The sequence below is a fragment of the Alligator mississippiensis genome, chromosome 13 (assembly GCF_030867095.1).
Source record: "Alligator mississippiensis isolate rAllMis1 chromosome 13, rAllMis1, whole genome shotgun sequence".
Taxonomy (NCBI): domain Eukaryota; kingdom Metazoa; phylum Chordata; order Crocodylia; family Alligatoridae; genus Alligator; species Alligator mississippiensis.
The window spans coordinates 11,394,500-11,415,043 of record NC_081836.1 but is presented as its reverse complement, the minus strand read 5'-3'; the positions used below and the strand labels follow the sequence as shown (position 1 = coordinate 11,415,043).

Genomic DNA, 20,544 nt, shown 5'->3' with positions numbered 1-20,544 from the left:
ATGTCAATGGCACTTCTGTCATGGACCAAAGAATCTATATGACCCAAAAGGCTTGAGCCTGAAAGATAATGAGTTCCTGCAACTCCCATTTAAACCAGTAAGGTTGCAGGTGCTTGACACCTCTAAGGAGCCATTAGAATTATGAGCCAAAGAGATCAGGGACAGATGGATGAGTCATTAACATTTTGAAAGAAATCTTCCTGTTAACTCAGATTCAGAAGCAAATGGCAGGGAAAGCTAGTGGAAAGGGCATAAGGTAAGAACTTAACATTTCTGGGTTCAAATCCTAGCTGTAATCCTCGACCAATGGCGTGGCCTTGGGCAAGTTACTAGTTCATTCGGTGCCTCAGTTTCCTCATGTGCAAAATAAGGACAGCAGTTCACCTATCGGTATTTTGCAATTAACATCTGCAAAGGGCTTTGAGCTCCTCAGGAGGGAAGGGGCTGCTTTAGCTCTCCAAAGTAACACTATTAAACTGAGTTCAAAGGCACATTTCTTTGCCTCAATGTTTTATCTCCCCCCCTAAATTCACTGAATTTAGTCTGGGCTTGTCTCATTTCTGGGAGTCAATAATACTTTGCCTTTCTTCAGCACCACTCATTCAAAGATGTCAAACCAATTAAGTAACCAAAGATGTTAATTAATTAAGCCTCACAGAAACTCGGCAAGGTAACTTTACGTTTCATCATCCCTATTTTCCACACTTTGAAATAGAGATACCTTTTTCTCCCCACAGTGAAAAGTATTAAGAAATGAATTTGTCAAAATGAAAAATACAAATGTTACCTGTTCCACATCTTTTAAAAAAAAAATAAATTAAGCCCAGGTTAGTAATGATAGCACCTACATGATGCTTTTCATTTTCAAAGTGCCTTGCATTTAAACTAGGATAGCAAGGGAACGGGCACCTTGGGATGAGTTCACAACTCCCCTGCGAGGCTAGTATTAACCCCCTCATGATACAGAGTGGGAAACCAAGACACAGAGAAGTGTAAAACATTTGCTTAAGACAGCACAAGTCAGTGGTCAAGCTGGATTTAGATCTCTGGAGCCCCCAGTTTCCAGGCTTAGTTTACACATTATCTGTGGTCACTCACTTCCCATGCTAAGAGCAGCCGTAACTTTTTAATCAGCGATTGATGTTCTACCTGCACCAGACAGTCTGGGTTTGTCTTCGCTGCTAGAAAGTTAACTTAGAGTACCTACCATGCACTGCTGTCCCGAGATAAAAACACAGAAGTTGTGCTCTGCCACAAGGAGAAATCTCCATAGTCATGTGCCCCTAAACCCTCCCTGGAGTCCACCTTTTTCACTTTACCTCGTGGCAAAATTAAATGGCCTTACTTCCACCGTAGTTTTCTGCAACAGGGCTCATGGCTTTGGTAACCCCAAAGTTAAAAAATGCAGCTTTGCTGACAGTAAAGACAAATCTTGAGGTTGGGCTAGAGAGCACAGGCCCTGTCTGCTGGCATAAGGTAAATCTTTATGTGCTGGCAAGAACTTGGGCTAAACCCTCAAGTGACACCATAAAGTCCCAGCGCAGCTCTCCCTACTCATGCCACGCGAGTCATTCCAACACAATGTGCCACCCTTCCACAGTGCCTTAACATCTTTCCACCTGACAAATGCTGAAGAACAGTCTATAAGAGACTTTGGGTAAATCCCAAAATCTTTTTTTAGACCAACTCAAATAGTTGGAAAAATTCTTCTTTGTAAGCTTTTGGGTACAAACACTCTTTGTCAGGCTGAGGAAGCCTGATGAAGGGTGTTTGTACCCAAAAGCTCGCAAAGAAGAATTTTTCCAACTATTTGAGTTGGTCTAATAAATGATATTGCATTTAGCCAAAGAACCTTGTTTGCCTATGTCCTAAACTAACACGGCTACAACCTATACCTCTATAAGAGACTAGCATTTACCACAAGAGGGCATCAGTAACTCACGGACACTGCAGTCTCACTGTTCCCAGCCACCCATGCAGATGCCAGGACTCAGAGATTGGAGTGCATGCTTCCCCTTTCTCTCAGCAGGACACACAGGTATCAGAGGGTGGCAGTGCATGCCACCAGAGTCCAGCTACCACAGACAACACTCTTTCCCTCTCTAGGCTCTTCCATTGCCTTCATATTTCGCTACCTCTTCCATTCGTCACCCTGCTCACCAAGATTTTATGGCAGGGTCAGGAAAGCCACCAAGTGATCTCAGGGTCTCCCCAATCCTCCAGAAAAAGTAGGAGAAATTTGGAGATTAAAACAAAAGTGTAGCTTGCAAGATGTATTTCGATACTAAGATTAAGCTCACACTTTGGAGACTGAAAATATGTGGGTACCTTTTCAAACATTATTTTGTTTGGCTGCAGTGCAAGAACATTGATGGCCAGGAGATTAAACATGCTTGGGGGAAGATTTCAAAGAAGGAAATGCATTATTTATTTATTCTCTGTATTATGTAGGGGCTCTAACCAGGGACCAGGATCTCAGTGCTAGGTGCTGTACAGTATATCAAAGTATGGGGGATAACCCATTATTAAGAGCGGTATAAAAGTTTATTTATGAGCATATGAGAGGGAAACTGAGATAGGAGCATCACAGGGCCTATTTTCCTCACTACAGGAGCCTTGGGAGTGGCTTGCCTATGGCTACCCTGTGTGGGAGGCTAGATCAGAGCTCAGGTAATGCCATAAACAAAGGCCCACCTTTGCCAGTACCACCCCATCCAAGAACTAGAATGGTCAAATGTGCAGACTTCCTCTGCCTTGGACAGCTGGCAAGTCCAAAATTTTAACCAGTTCCATGGCTGCCAAACACCTTGGACCATCTTCAGTATCAAATGCAAAACCCAGTAAGTGTGGGCAGGTAGGATTCACTCTTTTGAAAATGCTTCAAGTTCCTATGGACAGTATTAAGTGAATGAGCAACAATCTCTGCTCAGCTTTGCCTGACACAGTTGTACGTCTTTCTTTCCAAACTTCCATACCACCACCCCATATTCATGGGTAAAGATGATGTTAGAGACCAGTAAGCCTGTAAGCTTCATTCAAAGCCCACTAAGATCCTGACAGTGTTTGGATCAGAACTTCTGCGAACATGCATTGCAGCAGGTACACCAGGAAACTTCACTCAACTCCCAAAGTCACATGTAGCTACAGAGGCAACTTTCCATGTCATTATTCCCAAAACCTGCTTATGTAAATTTGGTTATTTGGAATACACACACTTTGCCCTTCCATAACAACTTCCAGGGAACTCAAAGCATTTTTAAAAAGGAAATTAGGTCTTCCACGCTGATGTGATATTTAACTTCCTTATTCTTATTTTACAGTTATGAAAACTGAGGCTCTGAGAGGTTAAGAGACTTGTCCAAGAGCACACAGTAAATCAATGTTAAAGTGAAAAAGAAATCCAGGTGCTTCAATCCCCACTTCTCTGCACTCACAACAGACCATACAACAACAACAACACTCTACTAATGCCCTAAACACTGCTCGTTGTAGTCAAACCAATATTTGCTGTGCACTAGTGTTGTATATTTGTGGGACATTTGGCTAGCCCTGGAAGTGGACCGATTCTGGATTTGAAATGATTAATTCCTGCATGTGAAACAAAGGGAAACCAGTGGATGTGGTATACCTTTATTTTAGCAAGGCTTTTGGTATGGTCTCCCACAGCATTCTCACAGGCAAGCTAAGGAAGTATGGGTTGGATGAATGGACTATAAACTGAAGAGAAAACTGGCTGGAGCATCGGGTTCAGACGGTAGTAATCAATGGCTTGATGTCTAGCTGGCAGCCAGTATCAAGTGGAGTGACCCAGGGGTCAGTTCTGGGGTCGATTTTGTTCAATGTGTACATCAACAACCTGGAAAATGGCACAGAGTGCACCCTCAGCAAGTTTTCAGATGACACCAAGCTGGGGGGGGGGAGAGAAGAAGCAGGTAGTTGATATGCTGGAGGGTAAGGCTAGGATTCAGAGTGACCTAGACAAATTGGAGGATTGGGCCAAAAGAAATCTCATGAGGTTCACCAAGGACAAGTACAAAGTCTTGCCCTTCAGACAGTACAATTCCATGCCCCGGTACAGGCTGGGGGCTGACCGGCTGGGCAGCAGCTCTGCAGAAAGGAGCTGGGGGTTACAGTGGGAAATAAGCCGAATACGAACCAGCAGTGTGGCCTTGTTGCATAGGTGGCTAATGGAGATTTAATAGCAGCCTTTAACTACCTGAAGGAGGGTTCAAAAGCGGATGGAGCTGGACTGTTCTCAGTGGTGGCTGATGATAGAACAAGGAGCAATGGTCTCAAGTTGCAGCAAGGGAAGTTTTGGTTAGATATTAAGAAGGGTTCTCTCATTAACAGGGTAGTAAAGCACCGGAACCCAGAGAGGTGGTGGTGGAATCTCCATCCTTGGAGGTTTTTAAGACCCGGCTAGACAAAGCTTTGGCTGGGGCCATCTAGTTGGGGATGGTCCTGCTTTGTGCAGGGCGTCGGGCTAGATCAGCGTTTTTCAACCCGTGGGTCACAACCCAAAAGAATATGAAAGGGTTGTGAAAAAATTTAAAAAATGTATCAACAAACTTAAAAGATGGATACTCCTTTAAATGAGAAATATGTGAGAAACCATGGCTTTTCCCTTGGAGGCTGGCAGAGTTCCAGCTTGTCCCAGCTTGCAAGGAGGCTGCTTAGGGACCCCCATCACCCACACATTCCTCCCTGCCCCACATACCCACCCCCTACCCCACACTGGAGGGCTGAGGCCTGGTGGAAAGGGCAATGAGTCAGGAATGAGTGGCCCTGGGTCAGGAGTGGCCATCAATGTTTACAGATGGGTCCTGGTACAAAGAGGTTGAGAACCACTGAACTAGATGACCTCCTGAGGTCCCCTCCAATGCTAATTTTCTAGGATTCTGAGGGCCCTGTAGGAAAACCATATAGGATCCTGAATACTCACTGGGCAAATACTGAAGTGCTCTGATCAAGAACCACCTTGAAATTTGCAGACTACATGCACCTGCCTATCTGGACTATTTAAGGTATTTTTATTGCATCAGCTATGGTTACAACTTTTTGATGTAAAGGGTGACCATACATTTCCCTTATATAGCAAATGGAATAACTGTATTGCTAAAGGACTCGCCTTATAAGTCAGACCACTACTTGGAAATGAGCCAGGGCAGGAAAGAACACATTTTGCTTCCATTTGATGATTATTTAGCAGACTTTAAAAATTAGTTTGGTGGACGCCAGTGGCCAGATCATCTGTTGCCGGCAGTTTCAGCAGAGAAGCCAGAGACAGTGGCAGGCCTGGAAGAAGGTTGTCTTGATGAGGTTCTGCAGCAGATAAAGGAATTAAGTCTCTATGCATACAAATAAGGACCTTTCAAGAGCTCTAAATTTGCTTTAGGTGTCTCTTTTCCAAGGGGGTAGGAGGGACCAAACAGCTGGGTTTGGTTTCAGACCAGAGTGGGTTTGATGCAACTTAAAAAGCGTGTTTAGCTGCACATAAAACATTTTAATCCTTGGGTCTTACAGCTCCTTTTACTTCTGTGAGTACAAGGTACCAGGTCAACAGTGCATTCCATTCACAACATCATCTCTCCAGCTTGGTCTCCACATTAAACTAGATATGGTTGGACCCTTGAGCATAATCCATTCTGCAGCATTATACTTCAGAAAAGAGAAACCCTGCCCAGTCATCACTGCAGTACCCATTTCAGCACCAAGTCCCACTCAGCCATTGACTTTCAAGCCTTTTATGAGTTGCACAGACTTGCCACATGCTGATTTCTGGGTTAGTGGATTCTCAGCTTCTGCACATAATTAAACAACTAATTAGGTGTCATTTGTGTACCAAAACAAGTGGCTTGAAAAATTTTAAATATTATTTAATCCTATAGCACCACTGCCAAATATTTCAAAGATGTTCAAGATTCTCCTGCAGCAAAAGCATTCACAGTTAGCTGGAAAACTGGAAGCCAAGGCTGCTGGCTTGCGAGGCTCAGTCATCAAGCTCAGTGCCAGAGAGTTCACCATCAGAGAAATACTGATGTCCTACGCAAAACTAGGAAACTGATGTTTTAAAACAGCCCTATTAACTTCATCATGCTTCCTCTATTTCTTTTTCCCGGTCTTTATTATTGGAACACTCAGGGGAAACAGGATCTTTGATGTTATTCGATTATTTCAAAAAGGCACTGTCAAAGGCCTGAGAAATCTACCAGAAATGTTATGGCCTTTTTGAAAATGGGTATATAACCATATCACAAAATGTTGTTTGGACCCCAACTTCCCTAAGCACTGCTTATAACCAGCGCACTGCAGCACTGTACTAATATGTGGGAATTAGAAAATAGAACTAAGTAGAAACAGATGAGAAACTAAAAGGAAACTGATGGTTCTCTTTTCATCATTAGAGCTAATTACATCCTGGCCAGGAAAAATGTTGAGGACTAAGCACTAGCTGATCAAGAAGGGTTATACCATACACCTTTCTGCTTGTGCCAAAGTATGTAACAATAGTAAACAAAGAGTATCAATAGTGAAAAGTAAATACTTTTATTTTAAGTTACTAAGGTCTGCACTCTGCCCTTAGTTGAGGGTGATGTCAAAGTTCCCATGACTTCAGTGAGAACAAGATCAGTCTACATTAACGTATTAGTAGTAAGGAGATTTGTTATGATTTTTATCTTAGCCCAACAATGTCCCCTGCTCCTGCTGCTTCGTCCGAGATTATAGACTTTGTTTTCTCTTTCTACCAAATCCTGCCTTACTAAAAAAAAAAAGTAAGTGAAATTTGAGAGCACTAACACTTCCCAGGATCAAATCTTGTGCAGGACAAGCTGCCAATAACTTAAAGAATTGGCAAGAGAATTCTAAGAGAGGCAATCAGCAGCAGAAACTGATAGGACTTGGAAAGGACATATACAGCAGGCAGGTTGCATGCGAGTGCACAGACTACTACATAAGGAGGGAAAAGAATGCCATACACAAGCAGGGCTGTTTCTCAGAAGAATGATCTTTAAAGATTACTGTATGGCAATAGCTGTTCCTTAACCACAGTTCAGTGCCACCTCACCTACGTGAGTCTAAACACACCTCCAGGCCTGTCCTACATCTCAGCAGTGGCCAGCTGGAATGATGACATGCCAATAGCCTAAAGGGAGTCAACTGCTTTATGACTCTTTGCAATGCCAGCACCTCCACACATATGATAGTGGAGTCCAGCAAGCAAGAAGTTAACCAGCCCCTTCCACCCAGAATGGCTTCAGGCAGCAGATGCCACTCCAGCACAGGCAAAAAACATATTTATCTGCTCCCCAATTAAATTAAATCAATCACACACACAGTACATATAAATTGCCCTGTGTGAAACAAAATTACCCCCCAGCAGGCTGTACAGGAGAGAGGAGGATTCCATCACATCTCAAACCCAACAAACATTGACTGATGAGCTGGTTGAGCACTACTATATCAACTTTTTTATGGGGGAAGCAGAGAGAGAAGCCAGTGAAATGATTTGCCTTGCATCACAGAAGTCAATGTCAGCGCTGGGATTAAGACCCAGGAAGTTCTTGTGCCCCAACTGTTAAGTCATATTTACTGAGCCTGCACAAAAGGAGACATTTCCATTCCAAACCATCATACTTCCTTTCAAGGCAATGCAGTTCAGGATAACTGAAATAAGAAGGCTCATTAGAAGAATGAATGAAGACAACACCATATACAACTGCATGAGAACTTAGTATTTCTTAAGCAAGCCAACTTTCCAGGGGGTGCAGTCATTCACCAAATTTCTTTGTAGAGCTCCTTGAGCCACTAGTCAGCTCCTGTCCATCCCAGGCATTTACCCAGAGTGACCAGGTCCGCCCTATAATGCCCATACCATAACACACCAGCAAGGCCAGCAACAAACCAAGTCCAGCAAACTTTAGCTTTAACCTGCTACCTTAATCTTTGGACAGTTACACAGATTCAAGTAAAGGGATACATATACATAAAAAATAATTTAGCTCTGTTCTATTTCAGTTTAGTATGAATCTGTTCCCAACTGGCTTAACCTAACCTGAATTTAGCTATTGGGATCCACCCAGGAGTCTCAATGTGTTTGTCAAACCAGTGCAAATTTGCAGACATCACAAATTAGAGCTGTAACTGCATTGGTGGCAGGCCTGAACTCCCTCAGTTTCCTTTCTGCTGCCTGAAACCCTTCTCCAGACCTTCACATCTCACATCCTTTTTTACTATTGCAGCTTCCTCCTCTGTGGTTTCCACAGGTACCATCACAGGTAAACCTGCGTGTATAAACAATAGCTCAAGCTCTCCATCTCCTCTGCAGGCTTCCCCATTCACTTCAGGATCCAGTTTAAAATAAAAATTCTCCCCATAGTTTTTAAATACCCTCTTTGGCTTTGCCAGAGCCTGTCTCCTGAGCCTTATGTACCACTACTCCCCTTCACACTTGGTTTGTGAAGACATTTACATTGAACTCCTCACAGAAAAGGCCTTGCACATTGTTGGTGCCCAAGCTTTCTCCACAGCTGCTCCTGTTGCTTCTTATTTTCTTTACCAACGCTCCACCTCATTTCAAATCCCAGCTGAAGCATATTTTCTATTCCTTGTCTCTCATTATCACTGAATTATAGAAAACCAGGGCTAGAAGGAATCTGGAGGTCATCTAACCCAAGCCCCTACACCAGGCAGTATCTCTTGCATCTAAATCAACCTAAACAAGTGTTGTGTAACTGCATCGAAACACTTTCAATGATCTCTTCCACTGCCTCACTAAATGATCTCTTTCACTGCTTAAACACCTTCAGAGTTAGACCATTATTCCTAATATCCAATCTAAATCATCCATGACTTCTTGTCCTGCCCCAGGTGACCACAGAGAATGACTAACGACCATGCTCTTTATAACAGACCTTTTTTGTATCCGAAGATTGTTCTCAAATCCCCCTTGTATCATAGCCTTCTTTCTTTCACTAAACGACCCCAATTCTTCCAACCTTTTGTTATACGTAATATTGTCAAGATATCTAGCCACGCCTGCCGGTCTCCTCTGGACTCTCTTCAACTGGTCCGCGCGTCTCTCAAAGTGCCCGGGGGTGGATAAAGCACCTCACCAGCGCTGACCACTTTTCGTGTCCGGCACAGACGCTCCTGTTCATAGATTCCAGTGTGACAACAGCTCGTTTCCACACTACGACATTGTTCGGTCACATTCAAACCGTGACCCAGTACAGCCAGTTCTCCATTTTTTTTCTGCAATACTGCAACACTGTTAGTCAATCGTCATTTTGCATTTAATTGCTCCTTCCAAAGTGCATTATCTTGCACTATTCCTTATTGAATATTATCCTTTTCATTTCACACTTTCCCCCACCCCCCCAAGTTATCAAGGTCATTTTAAATCCTCAACCTTTCCCTCCAAAGTTTCTTCTGCCCATGAGGCTTGGTCTCGTCCTCCGAGTTAATAAGCGCGCACTCGGCTCTATCATCCAGGTTACTAATTAAAGCACAGAACAGTACGAGACCAGGACGCACGCCTGGCAAAAGACTGGGACAGATGCCAGACCCACTCGACGCTGCCCCCAGTCGGAGACAGAGCCGCAGACGACTCCCACCAGCCTGACGATCCAGTCCGCTGCGCGCATCGACCCTACGGCAGCTCTTATTTCTGTAGCCTCCTCCTTCGCGAGAGGTCCCTGCAACGCTGCTCGCTCACAGGGTCCCTCACACGCTGCTTGCCCCCGTCACGAGGCTGCCATCGCCTTTGACGACCCCACCTTGGCTACGACTCGTCCCCTCGCGCTCTTCGAGGAGCTGGCGAGTCGTGGCACCGGCTCGGGTGGGGAGGGCCCCCAATGGGCACAGTGCTTCGCCTCTCACCCACTTTGGGGGGGGAGGGGTGACTGTTTCCAGCCACCTGAGACCTCACTGGAGCCCGCGATCGCCGCAGGCGAGGCCACTCGGGCCCCCCGAGGCGCTGCTCCTCCAGCAGCCGGGCCACACGCAGCCGCCCCCGCCTCCAGGGGGGTGCCCGGGCCCCACGGCGGGAGGCCCCGCGGCCTACCCCGCTCGCCTCAGGGGCGCCGGGGGAGGAGGCGTCGCACGCGCCCCTGCGGCCTGGGGGACGCGGCCCCGGCGGGGGAGGGGGGAAGACGCCACCGCCGCTTACCTGGCTGGGCGGCTCTGCCTGCTCCGAGGAGGCCATGTTTCCAGACCCGGCTAATCCATCCCCGCCTCGGCCGCTCGGAACACCTCCCGCGCCCCGCCGGCCTCAGGCAGAAGCAGCGGACCGCCCCGCTATCGATCGACCTGAGTCTGCCCATCTCAGACTGAGCCCCAGAGCTGGACGAGGGTCGTTTTCCTGCGAGCGTTAAAGATATCAACGCTAATCAGCATGAAGAGGGCTCCACATGTTTATTAGACCAACTCTAAGAAAAGAGAGGGGTGTAGGTTGTAGCTGTGTTGGTCTAAGGGCATAGGCAGACAAGGGTTTGGGGGTAAATCTGATCTCTTTTATTAGATAGACCAACTCAAATAGTTGGGAACATTTTTCTTTGCAAGCTTTTGGGCATAAATACCCTTTGACAGGGTGAAAAGGCATCTATTTTTTTTTTAATTTAATTTGTATTTGCGGTCAAATTAGCCAAAACTAACTCCAAATCCATCTGCAGTTGGTGTGTGCTCTTCCTGGGCGCAATGAATAGTAAACCACTTTTTATTCCATCCAGGAAGAGCACGCACCAACTGCTGAAACTTCCTCAGCCTGACAAAGGGTTTTTGAGCCCAAAAGCTTGCTTAAAAATTGTTTTCCAACTATTTATGTTGGTCTAATAAAAGATATCAGATTCACCCAAAGAACCTTGCCTGCCTAGTAAAGCAGCCGGCACATTTACCCAAAGACCCTTGTCAACCTAGGCCTTCACATCAATGCTGACGTTGTTCTGGCTGCAGGGTCTTTAAGGCAAGGTTCACTGTCAGTTGTTAATCACTGATGGCTTTGCTCTGGTTGCAGGGTCTTTGAAAGCAAGGTCCACTGTCAGTTATTAATCACTGATGGTTCACACCTATGCATGGTGCATGCTCCATATTTGTTATCTCCCATTATAAACAACATGCATTTCAAACAACTTATGCGCTAAGAACTTGCCTGCACAGTTTAGCTTGCAGGATTAAAGTCGGTCACAATCCCGTAACAATTACTGGTTGCAGCACAGCAACAAATCCTGCCTGCTCCAGTCAGCTGACTTCAGTGGGGCTGTTTTCATGAGTAAAGCAATAGTACTATCAACGGGAACGAGTACAATATCAGGCCCTCGATTAAACTCCGTAAAAAGGATTTAAAAGCCTGTTCCTGCACCACTTAAACCATTGACAAAAGTCTTATTGATTTCAGTGGTGAAGTTTTTGGCTCGCTGTGTATCGCTTCCTTGTTTTTGTTTACACACGACTATTTATTATTCATTATTATTTCATTTGTATAGCTCCCAGAAGTCTGCCATGTGCTAAAAAGCACAAATAATGAGTCAGATTTTGCAAACTCTGCAAGTGTGTAACTTTATTCTTGACTTCACTGGACTACTCAAGTGAGTGTAGATCTTACCTGCATCGTGAGCTCCTTCCTGGCATATTTGGGCTATACTGATGTTTGCAAGAGGTGATTCCTTGCTGTGCAAATATTCTTCTTTGTGTATATTATAGTTCAGAGCAGATGCACTTTTTTATAACTCTATTTATTAATTCATGTGCAAAACACAATGCACTACAAATACATTTCACTATTTTTATGTTTTGTTATGGTAGCACCCTGCTTTATATACATTTGCACTCTTGCCAACAGTCACAACTTAATTGCAGGTACCTCACCCTGTTGGGTTTTTTTCTTAAAGCCTGAAGTCCTGGAGTCAAGTGATTTCAGCTTTCATTAAAAAACCCCCAACCCTGCAGCCATCACCTCACTGCCGTGCATAAAAGGTGGAAAACACCATCAAGCTTACATTAAAGACTCAAAACCCGAAAATCATTTTAAAAAAAGAGCCTAAATGTGTTATTAGCGAGTCTTTGTAACAAATCGCGGGGAGGATGTGACTCATGGCATTTGCATTCTTGATGCTGACAATGCCATGTGTCTGTACTATTCATTTTTATTTATTATTTAGTTGGTGTAACAAAAGATATCATATGTACCCAGAGAACCTCCCTGCCTATGTGTATATATTATTGCATTGTGCCTGTGCATGTTTAGCTGATAAGAACCCCGGCCCTTAGCAGATCAGAGCTGGGCCCTGTCTTGTGAAACTCCAACCCTGACAAAGAAACACCTTGCAGAGCCTGACAGCCGGGGACTAGAAGGTAACTCACTCGTGCTCCTGTCTCTTTAAGGCGGGCGGGCGGGCAAGGGGCGGACGAGCCCGGCGGACTGGGACTACATCTCCCAGGAGGCACCGGGGCAACGGAGAGCGCGGAAGCACCAGCGATGATGCGAGGGGAGGACTCCACGTCCCAGCATACCTCGCGGTGCGGGCCGGCGGGTCCCGGCGTGCACCGCGCTAGGGTAGCGGATGCAGTGCATTGGCCGTTGCCTCAGTTTCAGGCCGGGAGGCCATGGCAGCAGCGGGGCCGCGGGACGGCGGCGGGGAGGGCGGTGCTGCGGTCCCCTCGCGGAAGCAGTGCCTGATCCGGCGGAACCACGAGCGGGAGCAGCACGGGGTGGCGGTGTCCTGCCTCCGGGAGCTGCGCAGTAAGGGTGCGCTGAGGGCGGGGCTTGGTGCCAAGAGTGGGGGGCGGGGCGGGACGGGACCCTGAGGGTGGGTGGCGGGTGCATAGGTGGGAGGAGCCAAGGGTGGGGGCGAGGCAGGGACCCTCTGAGGGGGAGGGGAGAGGTGTAAGTGGGAGGAGCCGAGGGTGGGGGCAGGGCAGGTGTAGTGGGGGAAGTGATGGGGTTGGGGGGGAAGCATGGGGTGCAGCTCCCTTCAACGGAAACCCGCTGCCCAGCAGGGTGTCTTGGCAGCTGGCGCCAGGCTGCATGGGATTGGAAATGTGCCCTTGGGAACTTCCCCCGGGCAGCTGCCCCCCGGGAGCGGGGCTTGAGCGTGTGACCCTTGAGCGCCGCGACGTGCAGCTCCTGGCTGCGCGAGGAGGGTCCGGGCGTGCGTAGCCACCTGGCTCGGGAACGAGGTGGATGTCGGGACCTATTGCCGCGTTCCCTAAGTTCAAGGAGCCTGGCACAACTACACCTCTTGCGTGCCCAGAGGCACCGAGGTGCCAAGTGCTGCACATGCCAGCATCAGCATTTCCAAAATACAGCCCATGTCGTGGTAAAGGTTAAACTCTGTAATTGCATTAAAGATTTCTAAGCTCCATTAGAGAACGAAATTGCTTTGGCTAAATCTACACTAGTTGCTTTGGAGATCCCAGGCTGTGTGTACTTAGCCTTTGCTCTTCTGCCTGATGACTGAGTAGGCTTGGCTCGCGTGTGGAGTTTGTAAGTGTTCAAAACAGTACCTTGATCTCATGTCTCCTTGCTTTGGGCTTTCCTCTCTGGATTGCTGCCTTGTGACGTGTTTATCATAGGCGCTCCATTCCCTCACATGTGTTGACGGGGTCAGACATGTGGTGCTGGACAAGCGATGCCTACTGTAGCTGCCAAGGCTGTCTTGCATCCTTGATTCATAAAAATAAACGATCTCTCCTGCAGCCTGTGACGTTCTAGCCATTGACAAGACGTGGGAACCCATCACTTTAGTACTGGCAGAGGATGGCACCATTGTGGATGATGAAGATTACTTCCTGTGCTTACCGGCTAACACCAAGTTTGTGGCATTGGCCCGAAACGAAAAGTGGTCCAGCAGGAGTCTAGGTACTGAGGGTGATGGTGGTAGCTTGTCTGTGAATGTCCCAGAAATAAAATCATCTGCTTACGTTGGACCGAGGGCTCTTTGCTGGACGCCCATTTTAGAAATGGTTTCTGCATTCCATCTTCTTAGGTGTGAAGAGAGAACCTGTTATGGACAGGTGATATTAATCTTCTGCTACATTAAAAAAAAATCATCTTGTTCATCTACATGAATACACTCATACTGGTAAATGTAGGAAAGGCAGATGACAGCAATGAAGAGGTGGGGAGAAAATATGTGAGCTCTGGAACAAGTCTGCCTTCATGCATCTTGATAGGCACCAAGAAAACAACTGAAAAAAAAAGTTTAAATGTTACATTGCCCTTCTAATCAGTCACACAGATGGGTCAGCCCAAGAGACTACAGCTCATGAATGGCTTCTGAAAGCAGCATTTTAAACACTTCCCATAATTGCAGTGTAGGTTTTGTAGCTAGGATTCCAACTCAAGGGCAAGAAAACATCAATAGCTCATAGACCAGACACTGCTTCCTCTATTATACATAACTGCTATACTCCCAATGGACAGCTCCCCACACGGATCTGTCTGGATTTTGTTGTCACTCTCTTTGCAACCTTGAGTTTCTTAGTCTTGTGATTCTGGTTATGTCTGTCATGTTAGATGGGGGCACAGCCTGGCTCTCAAGAGAATCCATGGATGAAGTGGACACCAGTGAAGACAAGTGGAAACACCTGGCCCGGCAGCTGAAAGATGACTTGTCCAGCATCATTTTGATGTCTGAGGAAGACCTTCAGGTATAATGAGAACTACTACAGAAATCTGCCTACCATCCTTCTCCCCACTCAGTGCCTTTTGGTTTTACTAGTAGTGGGTGAAAATGTAGGAAAGCAAAATCTATCAGCCTGTCCAAATTCAACTGCAGTTGGCTTGCTCTGGTGCTGAAATGAAGTTCAGCTCTGGGGATAACATGCACTTGATTGGTAGTGCAAGCTCCAGATTATTCTGTCCTTCCCCTAGACAGTGCTCTTTCCTGGGACCATTTCTTCTCTTGCTTCATCATCTCTTCTCAGTATCCCTCCCCCTCCACACTTAACACCATCCTCCTCTTTCCTCCTCATCTTTCTGTGGTGATGCAACATCCTTCTTTCTGACTGCTTGCTAAATTCTTAACTCCTTCCCTGCCCTCCAACTTTACTTGTCCTTTTGGTCTGTATTGGCCCTGAAGGTTGTGGCTGTTCCACCCTGGCCATCCCTACTGATGTGGCATGTTCTTTCCTTCCTGATCTCCAGCTGATTGACCTGCCTCAGGCTCCAGTTTGAGGTTTTGACCAGTTTGACCCTGCCTTTTGGCTAGGTCATATGAAAGTCCCACCCCTGCCAGAGTACCCAAAGTCAAGAAAATAAAATCTTCTGCCTTGTTTGGACTTGGTGCTCAATAGACTTGCTAGGACTATTTTTCTGCAGGGAGGCTCTGATGGGGAGCTGTATTATGAGGGCCCCAGTTGCTCTCCCCACAGAAAGAACTAAAGGGCTGCTCAGCCAGCAACTGAAATAGGCTCCCCATCAAAGCATGATGCTTGCTTCTGGTGTCAGACAGTAGGGCAGACTGGATTGGCAGCAGTCTAGTCACTCTTACCTAACCAGTGTCAGTCACAAGAACAAACCACTTATAAGCTAGACCACTCCCTGCCTCTTTACATTGGCATGTAGTAGAATTTGGTTGTGGTGACAGCACCTTATGGTGCTTATTTAACAATGGAGCAAACAACCTTGATTTTTCAAATGCTAAGTGCTGTTGGTATGTGTCTCACTCAGATCCAACAGTTTGCATAAACATTCTTGTTCCAAAGTTGGGCTGTAATTTCGCACCTTTCTGAGTACTTCATGGCTGCTTGTTAAGAATATTGGGATTTATGAGTACCATTAGAGCTTCTTATAACCAGACTGATTTGCCTTGGCATGAAAGCACATAGCAAAACTTGCTCTCACAGACTTCTTTCAACAGGGAGACTTTTGCTGCTATGCATGCATCATTTGGGAGGCTGGCTGGGGTTTAGGGCCTCCTTATGCTGTGATCAGGAAGAGAGAATATTCAAAATGAGGGTTACCTAAATCATTCTGTGTGACAGGAGTCCACTTTGTTACTCAGGTGCTCATTGACGTACCATGCATAGAGCTAGCTGAGGAGCTGTCCCAAAGTCAGCCCCAAGTCCAGGTATTACAGGATACCCTGCAGCAAGTGCTGGACAGACGAGAGGAAGAACGACAGTCAAAGCAGCTTCTGGAACTCTACTTGGAGGCCTTGAAGAAAGAGGGCAGCATCATAAACAAGGCAGCAGGTAGGAAGGGTTGGGCAGCTAGAAAGAATCAGAAAGGGTGGGGTTGAATTAGAGGAGGAGGGATGGTGGGCAAGCTGCAAGCGAGTCACTGGGGCTGGGAAGACACTTGTGAGGATGTAGCAGTAGCCATAGCAGAGGAGAGAGCAAACTCATCCGAAGCATTTGTGCAGCCCTGCATTCGCATTCATGCCAGTGGCCACACACGCACTCTTCCTGCTACTCTTCAGAACCAGAAGCAGCACTCAGAGGGGACGTGGATGTGGTTGACACTGGAGCCAGCGATCCAGGCACCTCAACCAAAATTACACTCAGTGACCAGATACTTACTGCACTGAAAGAAAAACCTGCCCCAGAACTCAGCTTAGACAGTCAGGATCTGGAGGTGAGTAAAGACCAAGGTTAGTGCGGGAGGAAGCAAGGAGGGCATAAGGGCATGGGGACAGAAATGGGGAAATTGCCTCTTGAACTACATCAACAATTGGGTTTCCACAGCTTAAGGCACAAACAGCGAGGTTTTATCATCTCTGTCTGCCTTGCTGCACCCCAGCATGGCACTGTAGAACTTTGCGGCAGCCTCTCTGCCTGGAGCTCCCTTGTGGTGTCACGCTGCCATTTTCCAAACAGTTGTTTGTCAAACTTCCTTCTCTAAAGGAAATATTTGCTTGGAGCTTGGTCAGCCATTCACAGAACATGGTCACCCAGAGTTCAGACTATTTTACCAAGCAAGCTCTTTGAATATGGTGCTGCACTTGGCAACATTTTGCAATATTTACCAGCCAGCATAACAATGCAAATAAACCCCTACCTTTGAATCGGGGAGAGTCTCTGGATTTACCTCTCCCTCGCTACACAAACAAGGTTGAAGTGCATTGACCTTGTTTGGCAAGAATACCATTCAGTGTCCTGTTGTAAAGTTTTGCTGGACTTTTCCAGAGGAACTGGAGTTTCTAGATGCCAAGCAGATTAAAAAATCTAAGCCAACAAATTAGGGTTGACAGACAAGAGTGTTAAACTAGGGGGCCCCAGTTGGGTATAGTAATTCAAATGTTTGCCTAACTGAATGGTCCATCAGGCTTGCATATCTGATGGCACAAAAGGTCCAGCTTCCATATGTGATGGCACATAAGGAAGACATATGCCTGGCTTCACATAGAGCCACCTTTGACTCGATCTCCGAAACGATCAGGTACCCATGTACACATGTACAGCTGAGTTGACAGGTGTCGGCTTTCAGCATGTCTAGAGCAGGGATCAACATCATGCCCCTGGAACTACTGCGAAATGTCTCAGTTGCCCAGCTATTGCACCCCTTTCCCACCAAGTGCCTAGTCTTGATTAAATATTTCAAATGTTATTAGCAATTCAACATCTCTCTCATGATGACCCACCTGTTCTCAATGGGGGAAGGGTTGTGCTTCAGGAGGATGTGTTGCTAGAGGAAATTCTAGCTGCTGCAGGAGTCAAGCTGTCAGCACCAGGAGTCTGTGTGTCAGTAACTTCTATTTTTGTCACAGTTGGTTTTCAAAGAAGACACTGAAGTCTTGGCTCTGGCATTAAGCTGGGACAAGCAAAAGACTGAAGCTCTCCAGCAGGCCTGTGATCAGGAGCTCTCAAGGCGCCTACAGCAAGTGCAAGCTCTGCAGTCACTGAGGAGCATGTCAAAGGTCAAGAAATCACTGCCCTGGGGAGACTGGCTAAGTTCAAAACGCAGGAAGTAAGAAACTTTGTAGACCTTGCTGCTGGCAATGCTTTAGGTGTCAAGGAAACATGTCTCTGGGGCACTGGAGCCAAAACAAACAAGTGGTATATTACAGTCTTAATACCACATTTTGCTGTTCATGCTATGCGCTAGCTTTAGCAAACTGAGAAAACTGGGCTTGTCTTGACAGTTAATTCCTGTGGCATGAGACTCTAGGATGTTGTATAACCAAAGGCATTATAGAAAGGGAAGAGGGGAGGTTACGAATCAGAACTTCAAATAACTTCTGTGAACACAATCATTGTCTTGCTAAATGCAGTGGAGAGGAGGCGGGAAAGGGAATATGGAGCTCCTGAGTGATAACCATGGCTCCGACAGTCTTGGTGGCTACAGGAAAGTCACTTACCTTGTCTTTTCTCTCATCTTAAGAGAGAATTATGTACCTCACAGGGGTATTGTGAGGGTGAGTTAACGATTAGAAGACACTTTGAGGATCACTATGTAAGCATTCATTTCTGTACCGAGTGCTGACATGCAGGAGGGCAGACAGTACCTACTTGTTCAGTTTAGAGTTGTAATGTAAAGTGCAGCAATAAGCAGAGCGCTATTCAGTGTCCATTCCTGGGGGGGACCTAGTAAGGTTACCACATTTCCCAGCAACTGCTCTCTTGGCACTGACTAACCCCCAACCTGGGCTCCTGGCACTTGACTTCAGATTTCACATTACAATTTTGATTAAACCTTTGCTTAATGGGCCAAATGACTTTTAGTTTCCATAACACTGTTTGCACTTCTGGTCAGGAGACTGGCATGGAACTATTATTTGTGAAATGTTTTGAGGATAAAAACACTTGGTTAGAAGGCCTCTCACACAAAATTAATATTGGGGATGTCTGTATTTCTGTGTTTATCTTTGATACAGCATCATGACCTTGTTCATATCGATTGACTTTTTTTAATGATTGAAATATTTTTAAAGGCATTAAAACCTTTGTACCCTACTGGTGAATATATATATGTACGTATTATGTGACTTGTTCATCAAGAATATAATTTTCTAATTCATAGATGCACCCTCACTTCTCCCAGACAACAGGGTGTGGTAGGGGAACTTTCACTGTCTCTCACCTATGGGTGTTTCTAATTGAAGACTGGTTGGCAAATAACTTCCTCAAGGACATCACTTAGCTTTTGCCAGCAACATAAGTAACTTTGCACAAAAACACAGTTCAGTCCTGGGAGAGACAAAGGTAACAATTCTGAAGCATTTAAAAAAAGAGGAGCAGAGGCTGTTTTTAATAGGTATAATATATGGTACTTCCAGCTCTGTGCCTAACCCATTAATCTAACATTTAGGTTAAGCAGTGCAGTACACTAGTTGCTAAAAGTATAGAAAAAGCCGAATGCTCAAATGTGCCCCTTGTGTATAGAAATTGCAATCTAGCTTTAATGAATGTGCCATAAGCACAGTGCAAGTATAGTTGCAATAAACATGACCCCAATCAGTTCTAGCGCCCTGTTATATAAGGTAGGCAAAAATCTGCTGCTTTAACAAAATTATAAGAAACTACAATTAACTCCTTAATTTCATAAAAAAACCTTCCTGAACCTTAATTAGAACAGGAGCAAATGGTAGTGGGGTGTCACGCTTCCCTTAATAGGAAACTCCAGGACTTAATTGCCAAATGTCTACTAGTGTTCTGTTGTTTAAGGGGGGAAAAGCAACATTGGCCTTTGCTTTAAACTTCCTTTCTCTTCTGAAATGAGACAAATTAGGGAAAGTAATCTTCTCTCGCAGCACTTTTCTTCTGACAGTTTAAACAGTAGCAAGATGATACTTTTCCTGCCACTGTAGGGGTAGTATTTAGTCTATTATATGCTGTCCTAGTAGCCATGCTGAACAGCACGTATACATCAGAAAGGCTATTCAGGCACAGCCATGTCTTATTCAGTTCTACAAAGATAATTACAGAAATTCAGTAATTGAATACAAATCTAGCCCTGGTGAGAGCTGTGATTTTCAGCAAGCTTGGTTTCACACTGTTTGCATAGAGCAGCTGAAGGGTTGGTAAGTTTTTCATTACAAACCCTTATTTTCAGAGGCTTATCCTACCTGAAGTTTGACATGCAGGGCACATCCAGATGAGTGCAGCAGTGTGGTATGCAGCACCGCAAACGTGTCTGCAGCACCACATACCATGCAGTCAGGTGTTGGGCGCACTGCCTGTGCATGCACTGCTTTGTTGGGTTTTTTTGACTCCTGGATATACGAGGTAGTGCGCGCCACTGAAAAGCAGAGTCAGGCTGCCTGGAGCCATGCTATAGCCATCAGCCAGGCTCCATTCAACAGGAGTGTCACTGCTGTGGCCCCAGGAGGCCCCCAGATAAGGCTGCTGGGGCCAGTATGCAAATGAATGGGGCTCACAGTGCTGGCCCCAGCCTCCCCAGGGGTAACCTGCCACACAACAAAGCATGTGTGGCATGGGCTTTCCCCGGGGAACCAAACATCTGCGCTTATCTGGATGCAGCCACAAAGTTCAGCCTAGAAATGAAAGCCCTACCCCCCTCAGATGTATATACAAAAATAAGAGAAGCTTATTATGGCTTTTCATGCAACTCTAATGTGTTTTTCTTATGTACACTACATAGCATGC

The 20,544-nt window shown here is 45.9% G+C and overlaps 2 protein-coding genes across 4 annotated transcripts in view; one reads left to right on the top strand and one right to left on the bottom strand.

Annotated features, from left to right (window-relative positions):
- The window catches only part of PEX14 (peroxisomal biogenesis factor 14), an 88,682-nt gene extending 78,415 nt beyond the window's left edge, over positions 1 to 10,267 (bottom strand). Inside the window, exon 1 of the mRNA XM_014610404.3 lies at positions 10,169 to 10,267. Coding sequence (XP_014465890.1) covers positions 10,169 to 10,204 — 36 coding nt within the window. The 5' untranslated portion in view covers positions 10,205 to 10,267. The remainder of the gene's footprint in view (positions 1 to 10,168) is intronic.
- Positions 10,268 to 12,532: 2,265 nt separating this feature from the next.
- DFFA (DNA fragmentation factor subunit alpha) lies at positions 12,533 to 18,891 on the top strand. Of its 3 annotated transcripts, none has more exons than XM_019493973.2 (6): positions 12,533 to 12,736; positions 13,694 to 13,855; positions 14,513 to 14,646; positions 16,002 to 16,191; positions 16,419 to 16,573; positions 17,706 to 18,891. In XM_019493973.2, exons 1-6 carry the CDS (start codon positions 12,601 to 12,603, stop codon positions 17,907 to 17,909), a joined length of 981 nt encoding a protein of 326 aa, XP_019349518.1. In that variant the 5' UTR covers positions 12,533 to 12,600; the 3' UTR covers positions 17,910 to 18,891. The 3 variants fall into 3 exon arrangements, with proteins under 3 accessions (XP_019349518.1, XP_059572687.1, XP_014465909.1); XM_014610423.3 differs by having other exon boundaries at positions 12,534 to 12,742; XM_059716704.1 differs by lacking the exon at positions 13,694 to 13,855 and having other exon boundaries at positions 12,533 to 12,742.
- Positions 18,892 to 20,544: the final 1,653 nt, after the last annotated feature.